Source organism: Cyprinodon variegatus, unplaced genomic scaffold (assembly GCF_000732505.1).
Source record: "Cyprinodon variegatus isolate N-32 unplaced genomic scaffold, C_variegatus-1.0 Scaffold256, whole genome shotgun sequence".
NCBI classification, from domain to species: Eukaryota; Metazoa; Chordata; class Actinopteri; order Cyprinodontiformes; family Cyprinodontidae; genus Cyprinodon; species Cyprinodon variegatus.
Window position 1 is genome coordinate 267,176 of NW_015150709.1, and position 10,101 is coordinate 277,276.

General features: G+C 37.4%; 2 protein-coding genes across 4 annotated transcripts in view; one reads left to right on the forward strand and one right to left on the reverse strand.

The window, feature by feature from the left end:
• Positions 1 to 2,578, forward strand: part of LOC107089524 (gastrula zinc finger protein XlCGF57.1-like) — a 13,271-nt gene extending 10,693 nt beyond the window's left edge. The window contains exons 1-3 of one of the 2 annotated variants that reach the window (XM_015382365.1): positions 68 to 263; positions 366 to 555; positions 695 to 2,578. In XM_015382365.1, coding sequence (XP_015237851.1) covers positions 144 to 263; positions 366 to 555; positions 695 to 2,346 — 1,962 coding nt within the window. In that variant the 5' untranslated portion in view covers positions 68 to 143 and the 3' untranslated portion in view covers positions 2,347 to 2,578. Of the gene's footprint in view, positions 1 to 67; positions 264 to 365; positions 556 to 694 lie in introns of those variants that run through there. The other variant, XM_015382367.1, reaches the window with a different exon arrangement.
• A 3,526-nt stretch (positions 2,579 to 6,104) lies between these two features.
• Positions 6,105 to 9,820, reverse strand: LOC107089528 (zinc finger protein OZF-like). 2 transcript variants are annotated; one of them, XM_015382372.1, is made up of 2 exons: positions 9,222 to 9,820; positions 6,105 to 8,055 (listed from the first exon to the last, which is right to left on the reverse strand). In XM_015382372.1, exons 1-2 carry the CDS (start codon positions 9,310 to 9,312, stop codon positions 6,746 to 6,748), a joined length of 1,401 nt encoding a protein of 466 aa, XP_015237858.1. In that variant the 5' UTR covers positions 9,313 to 9,820; the 3' UTR covers positions 6,105 to 6,745. The 2 variants fall into 2 exon arrangements, with proteins under 2 accessions (XP_015237858.1, XP_015237857.1); XM_015382371.1 differs by having other exon boundaries at positions 6,107 to 8,058.
• Positions 9,821 to 10,101: the final 281 nt, after the last annotated feature.

Consider the following 10,101-nt stretch of genomic DNA (forward strand, 5'->3'; position numbering starts at 1 on the left):
TTTGAGCCTCTGTGACTATAGCTAACCGGTTTGCAGTGGAATGCACTGTTAGCTACCGTGGAGCTAAAGCAAATGTCAGCAGCTAAAGCAGAGACCTAATCAGAGTTTCTTACGTCTAGATTTTAAAGTTCGTGGTTTAGTGAATGGTCTATTATCTCTCCTCTGAAGAGGACGGTGTTGTCTATGGACCCCTCCCCCTAAAGCCTTGTTTACCTGTGAACAACGACAGTGGAGACAGCCTGAGAGACACAGAGCTGAGGAAGGTATCAGACTCTCCCCTATGCAGCATCGCTTCACCTCTGCTGCAGCTTACATTCTCTGATAAAACACTTGATTTAATCAGGTTAATTTGTGTCTGATTCCAGTTTAAGGGAGAAGAAATAAGGAGATACAGTATACAGGCAATAATTGTAAAAAGGAGAATCATAAATGGAGCCAGGATGTCTGAAGTGATGAAAATTAAGATGGAAAACCCTGAAGGGGTCAGCTTGGAGTCTCCCATACCTGCAGCATCCAGAGCAGAAATGGATCAGAACCAAGACAGCAAAGATTTCAGTAAGTGACACAAACCACTAACTAACTGATCCAGTTCTTATACATACAGGAATGATACATACAGGAATGAAGCCTTATGCGTAGCATCACTCACTGTCATATTCATATTCACTGTCTGTGTGTAATTCATTATCTGCAGTCCATCAGAAGTTTGTGACTGAAGAAGACTCTACCCCTGACTGGAGCCCCAGTTTGGACCAACAGGATCAAGAACACTCGCACGTAAAGAAGGAAGAGGAGGAACAGCAGATCAGTTGGGAGGAAGAGCAGCTTCCTGTAAAAGTAGAAAATGAAGGGAAACCTCAGTCAACAGAGCTTCATCAAGGTGTTCCTAAAGAAAACAGAAGGACAGAAGTTCTAACTTGTAGTTCAGCTCAACCTATTGGAGAGAACGGCACAGAACCAGAACCAGAAGTGCACATAGACCCAGATCCAGCATGTCCTTCCCAACAAAGTAAAATGGGAGTTCAAAAAAGGTGTAAAAAACTATGTTTCAAATCTGGAACCCAGATTGTAGTCCAGGGTGGTGAGAAACTATTCAGGTGTAGTACTTGTGGCAAAATATTTAAACATAAGCGTTCTGTTAAGTTACACATGATAATTCATACTGGAATGCGAAAACATAAGTGTGATCTTTGTGGTAAAGGATATATAGAAAAGCGTTCTCTTCAGACACATATGAGAGTCCATACTGGGGAGAGACCATTTTCATGCAATGTTTGTTTTAGAAGGTTTAGTACAAAGGGAAGTCTTAGAACACACACAAAGCTCCATTTAGAAGAAAAACCTTATTCTTGTGATCTTTGTGGCTCAAGATTTTGGTTAAAAGAAGTCCTTAAAAAACACAAACAGATCCACAGCACAGAGAAACCATTTGGCTGTAGTGTTTGTGGTAAGACGTTTTTACGACAAGGAAATCTAAAGTCTCACATGTATACTCACACAGGAGTGAAATCATTTATTTGTGGTTTATGTGGTAAAAGTTTTGTCCATTCTAATAGCTTTAAGAGTCACATGTATATTCACACAGGAGAAAAGCCTTTTATTTGTCGGGTTTGTGGTAAAACATTTCCACGACAAAAGAATCTAAAAAGACACATGTATGTTCATACAGGAGAGAAACCGTTTGCTTGTGGAGTGTGCAGTAAAGGATTTAGTCAAGCAGAGAATCTAAAGAGGCACATGCGTGTTCATACTGGAGAAAAAACGTTTATTTGTGTTGTTTGTAGTCAAGGATTTTCCCAACAATATCTTCTAAAAAGTCACATGCACACTCACACAGGAGAGAAACCATTTAGCTGTGGTGTCTGTTATCTAGGATTTTTACAAAAAAGAAATCTGCAGAGTCACATGCGTGTTCATACAGGAGAGAAAGCATTTACTTGTGATGTTTGTCATAAAAGATTTTCTCGAAGAGATACTCTAAAAATTCACTCGCGTGTTCATACAGGAGAGAAACCATTCATTTGTGATATTTGTAGTCAAGCATTTTCACGACAAGAGGCTCTGAAAAGTCACATGCATGGTCACACAGGAGAGAAACCGTTTACTTGTGGTGTTTGTTGTCAAGGATTTTTACAAAAAAGAAACCTGCAGAATCACATGCATGTTCATACGGGAGAGAAACCATATACTTGTGATGTTTGTCATCGAGGATTTTCTCGACGAGATGCTCTAAAAAGTCACTCGCGTGTTCACACAGGAGAGAAACCATTTGTTTGTGATATTTGTAGTCAAGCATTTTCACATTCAGTTAGTTTAAAGAGACACATGGGTTTGCACGCAAGATAAATTAGTTGTTTGTAGTGGTAGAGGGGAAGCCTTTTCATGCTGCGACAATTCATAAAAAGGGTGGATGGTCACAGAGTGTGTGTTTGAATCCACCATGGACTGTCTCTGGATATGCGGTTGGAACTGTGGCGTAAGCAAGACAATGGTCAGACATTCCCAGATGCAGCTGAGCAGTGGCAATGTGAGCTTCCCTCCCGTTGGCCTACAGGATGTCTAATATCCCCTTCTTCCTGGTGGAAGCTAATGATTACATCTGAGTGCTTGGAGTAAAAATGTCATGCTCTCTTATAAACCCAAAGTTAACTTTTTTTCCCCCCAATAAATTTTGCATGTGAATTATCTGTACATCTGTACACAGTTGGGATTTTATTCTTCACAAATAAAATAAATATTGTTCAGCAACAGCATCCAGGATGGGAGACATTGTCTAACAATGATGTTAGTTTGTTGTATCCCAGAACAGTGGAAGCTCTCCTAGTGAGATGTAATGAAACCTGAAATGTTTTCAAATGCTTTAGTGAAAAATCTTAACTGATTGAAATAAAGGGTTAAAAATCAGTCTGTATATTTTTTATGTAATAAAATAACTTTTTAATGATATTTTAATTTATTAAATGATCTGAAAAATAAAAAAGTTAAGTTCAGGAGAAAAACAGCTGCTATTGGGTGTATAAAACTGGACATGGAAGGCAGGTCCTGGAAATCCTTTGAGACCTTTGGTTTACAAGGAAAAATTAAAACCAAAATAAGACTTTAATCTTTATGCATTTTTAGACAATAATTTGTGCACAAAATGATTTTTATAGGGTTGGATAAAAACAATTGAATACATTTTAAATACCTTCTAAAATATTTGGCTAATTTATACTAATTAAAACACACTGTCAGATTTAATGACAGCTCTGTCTGTGTTTCTAACATCATTATGAAGCAACCAATTGAGCTAATTCAACAGCCCCCACTTTAAACAGCACAGAGTGCACAAATCTGATTTTCTTATTTTTATAGTGCAGGATGTTTACTACTGCTCCTGTGCTGCCTGCCTGCTCATTAGAACCATCAGTGCATATTTTGATGCTATCCCCATGTCTTTAAAAATGAATATGAACTATAATTCTGGAATATTACTACTTGTTTTTCAGAGCTTACTTTCATTTTAGATCAACCACTGCTCTGACAAATATCTATTGGCTAATCATTGATGGAAAAATGGAACTAGGATGGAAAAGTGTGAGCTATGAAAAATATGCTGTAAATTAGAAAGTGAGGGTGCCTACCCATCATGTAGATAGAAGACATTCCTTAACTTTAGGCAAATGTGAACGCCTGATCACTTATGAGCTTTAGCCTTATTGTGAGAATAAGTTGAATAAGAGAAACATTTAGACTCATTTGTGCCTGCATGCATTAAAGTTGAGATTTTATTCACCAGATAATCAATATATATTCATCCAGATTGTATGACATTTAACTGAAATAGACAAGATAAAAGTAATCCATCCACACAGAAACAAAAATCATTTTAAACTTCTGTTTTATTGTTTCTTTTATATTACAGTGAGGAATCAACTTCATTCCAAAATAACGACAAGGGCCATGTAAGATTTATCATCTTAATGATTCCAATTAAATCAAAAGACAAACCGTACATCCTTTATTAAAAGCACACAAAAACAAATGGGATAAATACAATCTTAAAACCTTTTTCTTTAAAAGGAAAAAATACAGAGAGGAAACCGCTTCCGTTTTGCTGGTTTTCTGTGGCTAATTTAAATAAAAAAGGTGCATGAAAAATGGCTCACAGCAGCACAATACTTCTCCTTAATCAAAAATCAGTCTGCCTCAGCATTAGCATTAGATAATGCAGCCAGAGCAACAGAAAATGCAAATATATAAAATTAGACACATTTATTATAGGTACTGCTAATAAATACAAAGAGTGAAGTGAATAAATAGATGTTTAAAACTGCTGCAAAAATGTTACAAGTATCACTTTTTTTTATTTAGAGCAAAACATCAGTCCATCTTCTGGAAAATTAATTTGATAAGTTTAGAAGGGTTGCTAATTAGTTGTTTTAGTACTGCATATGCTAAGTGCAGATTGTTGAGTTACATTTTGAGAAATGCAAATAAAATTTACATATACACAGTAAATTACACCAATGTACAACTCTGATTGAAGGAAAAACAGATTTTAAGTTACTACTGCCACATTCAATCTAAATACATTTAAAATTGCCTTTCGCTGCTTAACAGTTAGATTTACATCTGATCAAAGCAGAAAAATCCTCCTTCACAGGGTAATTTTAATTTTGGTACTATTCACCCCATGTGAAAATGTAACCCAGAGCCTCTCCAGACAAATAAAAAAAAAAATGCAAACAAAGTGGTCTGTGCCAAGAGACTTAAGAGTTGCAGGATATCCCTGAAATTCCACATCCTTCGTATTCTACGCTCCCATACGTCCGGCGTAGCATTTGCACATGATAATCAATGAGATCATTTCCACATTCACCTTTTTTTTTTTGCTCCGTTTTGCTGGAATCCAGACAGGTCAAGATCCACAATTGCAACTGTATTAAAAAGGAAAGAGAACTCTGGGACTATCTGCTTTGTACGATAAAGTAATGACAGATTGGCAACTATAAATTAAAACACCATTTTCATATATCCCCCAAAAATAAAAAAGATTTTAATTCTGAAAGAAAACTGAAGCAGAATTTTAAGCTCAATTTAAATATTTTATATTCTGAAAGTCTAAAAAATGTCACATCCAGTCACATCAGCTTTCAATAATGCCTCAAGAGCAACTTCTTGTCGCAGAGCGCAACAATTATTTTGCTTATCCATTAATCATTCAATTAATCCATTAATAATCGGATAGTAAAAAGTACCTTAAAGAAAATTTTTTACAAATTTAAACCAGGTGAAACTAAACCTTTACTTTTTGACTTCTGGATAGAGCATATTGGTAAATGAAAAAGATTTTTTTTTTTTTATCTTATTTTTTAAAATGTTCATATAATTACTACTCTGAGTGGGTCACTGTCAGCTGAAGTCCTATTTTAATCTCTATAATCCAGTCAACGATGAATTGATTACGAAATTAGTTAACGACTATTTAAATAATCGATTAATCACAATTAATCCAATTGGTTCAGCCCTAGAAGACCACGTAGATTTTGATGAGAAGAACAAAACAATCTGGTATGATCCAAGGCATCCTTGTTAAAGACACAGGAACGGAAAAGGTTTGGGCAGAAATTGCCTGTGTGCTGGATGAACATGGTAAGTTTGAATAATTTAATTTCAAATTAAGGGTTCATTATCTTGTATTGTGTTCCTTTGTATAAAATAATAATTATAAAAAAATAAATAAATAAATCATGCATGCTGTCCTTAAGCTCCAAAGAACTCGGAGCGGAGCAAGATGGGAGAAATCGCTGAAGCTGTAGGCGATGCTTCATGGAGGCGGGACGGAGCAGTTACGAAGGATTTGGAATTTTAGTCTTAGTGTGGGGAAGAGTTTTAAGAATTTAGCGGGGTGGGGGGGTTCAGAAGCAGAGCAAATGGCGAATGAGCAGAAAGACATTGGTAGTCAATGCAGAGACGTATAAAGGGCATTCAAGTTTGCAAAACAGTTGCTAACTTTAGCTGCAAGCTGAATTTTCACAGTATTTAAACATGTATTATTTATTCTTCAAATGAATGCACAATATTTATATTATAAAAACACTATACAGTACAGTATTTTATTTGTATTTTTTATTTTATTTTATTGTTGTTTTTAAAGCCTGCCACTTATTCTGTTATTTTTATACACTTTTTTAACATCCACATTTGTGTGACCACTTTTACTGTAATGCTTTCGCTGCTGAAACACCATAATTTCCCCATTGTGGGACAATAAAGGGATTTTCTATTTTCTATGTCCCGCTCCAGCTTAAACCATTCTAGAAAATCCAAAAACGGTTCGGCCATTCACATTACAGAATGATGATTAAAGGCAGGATATATAGCTGTGTTGAAAACAAGAACTGCATAGCCCACAGCCGAACCAAAACAAACATGGCAGCCCAAGAGAACTTGTAGATAGCTGCTTCTATCACTCCTGGTTTGTAAGAATCTACTGTTTCATCTTTGTAAGACGAACACCAAGAGTGTAAAAGTGTAGGTTCTTCTGGTTTGTGATGGTGTCTGCTGCCATTTCATTTGTTACCATGATTGGCTAAGACCAAACCCTGGTAGGCGGGCACTAGGTGTCGCTTTCGGCCAATCAGCATATCCAGATTGATATTAAGTAGAACTAAACCTGAATGCTTCACCTTATCAACATGCCTTACCAGGTTAGAGGGCTGCGGAAAAATATTACTTCATAATTTTCAACCATCAAAAATCATTAATTGCAGTTCTTGTGAACAACCATGTGTCTCTTTAGATTTCCTTGCTGTGAAAATGCTTTACTGCACACAGCACAGACAAATGGTTTCTCACCTGAATGGACTCTCATGTGATTCTCTAGTTGAGCCTTCTGGCTAAATCTGCATTTACAGACAGCGCAGCCAAATGGCCTCTCTGCTGAGTGGACTCTAACATGTCGCTGTAACTGGATTTCTTTCACAAAACGTTTACTACAATTACTACAGCTAAATGAAGCCGTGTGAACCTCCATGTGATTTTTGAGATGATGCCGCTGAGAGAACTCTTTACAGCAAACCCCACAGATAAAGCGCTTCCCCCCCGTGTGAACATGCATGTGTCTCTTCAGATGAATTTGTTGTGAAAACCCTTTACAGCAAAAACTACAAACAAACGGTTTCTCTCCTGTGTGAATGCGCATGTGTCTCTTCAGAGTTTCTTGTTCACAAAATCCTTTACTACAAACACTACAGATGAACAGCTTCTCTCCCGTGTGAACACACATGTGAATCCTTAGATTGTGTGGATAAGAAAACTCTTTACCACAAACACTACACACAAAATGTCTCTCTCTGGTGTGGATCCACATGTGCTTCTTAAGAGTTTCCTTCCTTTTAAATCTTGAACCACAAACATCACAGGAAAAAGGTTTTTCTCCTGAGTGGACTTCCATGTGACGTTTAAGAACTGTCTTGGCATGGAACCTTCTACCACAGTCACTGCAGGAAAAAGGTCTCTCTCCTGTGTGGAGTCTCATATGTGTTTCAAGAAAGCGCTTTGCTTTGAATCCTTTACCACAAAGTTCACAGTTATTTTCAATGTGGCTATTCATGCAGAGCTTAACTTTACTCGCATGTTTGAATTTTTTCCCACAAACATTGAAACTAAACGGATTCTCTCCACTCTGTAATCTACTCTGAGCGATGAGTTGGGAAAACTGTGTAGATGTTTGACCTCTTCTGTCCGTCTTGGTATGTCGGTAGCACCATCCTGGATCTGTGCTGCTGTCTCTCTCTGCTCCTCCAAAGTCATCTCCACTGGATTCTGTTTTAAGCTGATCGGCTGAGCTGCTGACTGGAGCTTCTGTCTCTCTGATGTTTTCACCTTTGGTTTGGTGAAACTCTGAAAGTTCTTGTTTTTTGTCATCATTCCTCTTCAAATTTAGCTGCTCTTCTTCCTGACTGATCCACAGTTCCTCCTCTTCCTCTTTTATGTGGGGGGGCTCTGGGTCCTGCTGGTCTGAACTGGGGCTCCAGTCATCAGGAATCACTTTGATCACCAACATATGATCTACTGGTAATAACACAAACACACAGACATTATTAATTAGCTAAATATGACATAAACACATCAAATCCATTTAGTTTATTGGAACATTTCCCAATTTGACCACTGGCTGATCCTTCAGTTATATCTTTAAGATCCTATTTTGCTCTGTGAGCCTTGTTGCTTTGATTTAATTAGGTATAAATTAGTTGATTCCTTTGATGTATGCATCAAGCTGGTTGAGACACAGTAGGGCAGGGGTGGGCAATTCCAGTTCCTGGGGGCCGGAATCCTGCAACTTTTAGATCCATCCTTGCTCCAAAACACCTGAATTAAATGGCTCTGTTACCTCCTTAGTATGCAGTCAGTTCCTCCAGAGTTCTCTCAATCATCTAATTATTTGATTCAGGTGTGCTGAACCAAAGACACATCTAAAAGTTGCAGGATAGCGGCCCGCAGGAACTGGAATTGCCCACCGCTGCAGTAGGGGGTGTGCCCCTAAAAATTTGGGAACCACTGGTCTACAACATGCCCTTAGCTGACAGAGCAACCCAATTAGAGCAGTAATCCTAACATAATAGCAAAAAATATATATATATATATATATATATATATATATATATTGCATTTAAGATAAAAAAAAAGAATTTTTTTTTTCTGTCGATATTCTCTATCCAGAACTTTTAAAGTGCAAAAGTTTTAGTTTGACACTAGTCCATGCATTTACTAATTCAAGGCAGGACTACTGTAATTCTTTACTATCAGGAAGTCCACAAACTGTAGTTAAAAGCCTTCAGCTGAGTTCTGATGAAAAATAAAAAGATATATTTCTGATATCTTAGGTTCTCTTCATTGGCTTCCTCTTAAATCCAGAATAGAATTTAAAATCCTCCTTCTCACATATAAAGCCTTAAAAGGCCAAGCTCCATCTGATATCAGAGATCTGATTGTTCCTTATGTTTATAGCACTTCGCTCTCAATCTGTAGGTTTACTAATGGTTCCTAGAATTTCTAAAAGTAGAATGGGAGGCAGATCTTTTAGTTATCAGGCTCCTCTTCTGTATGATTTGGTGTACTGTAAAGTGCCTTGAGATGACATGGGTTGTGAATTGGAGCTAAATAAACTGAATTTAATTTTCCTTTCATAATCAGTCCACTTCTTCTCTTGGAACCAACTGTGTGTCTCTTACTGGGATCTTTGCTGTCTTGTGTCTGCTCCAGTTCGGATAGGGATGCTGCAGGTATGAGCCCTCCAGGGTCTTCCTCTTCAACCTTCATCATCTCAGACGTTATCTCTTGACCTGGTTTTAGTAGAACATGATTTCAGTTATTTCACCTGAGTCCAGCGACTGCTGAAGATGGAAGCAGATCATTAGCATCTGCTCAAAAAAATCCGCAGTAACAGGACATGTAAACCGTAGCTGTGACTCGTGGCTTGATAAGAGGCACCGTGTCCAAAGGCTGGGTTTGGACTCGTCCATAAGCTCTTATTATTTAAAGTCTAAACGTAGTAAACACTGGTCAGACATTTGCTGTTAGCTGCCTTAGCTTCGCGGTAGCTAAGAGTCCTTCAGTTTGATAATAAAAGGCTAATGACATTATGTACAAAAAACTATGGTAATAAATATGACTGCGGTCAAATCATTCACGTGAGAGCGATGTCCTCGCGAAGACCACTTAATATTAAATCACCCCCAAAAGTAAAAAATATTTTTAAAAACGACGTTTAGGAATCTCGGCGTTTAGCAAGTCAGGCTACATTCATAAATTCAGTCGCATCTTCTTCTCCGTCTCGTTCTTCTTCTTCTTTTGTGTTTTGCGGCAGACTGGACCCATTTCTTCTTCTTCTTCTTTGTTTTATTTATTTAGTAGCATTACCGACACTTACTGGTATGGAGTGTGGTTCGTGATGGACTATCTCAAAAGTCAAAGTCAAAAGTCAAAAAGCCTTTATTGTCATTATATTCTGCAACGGAAACAATGAGATTTGGGACTTCCATATCAGCTACCGTGAAATAAATAAAAATAAAAATATATAAATATATTAAAAGGAAAAGGAAATGTAAACAG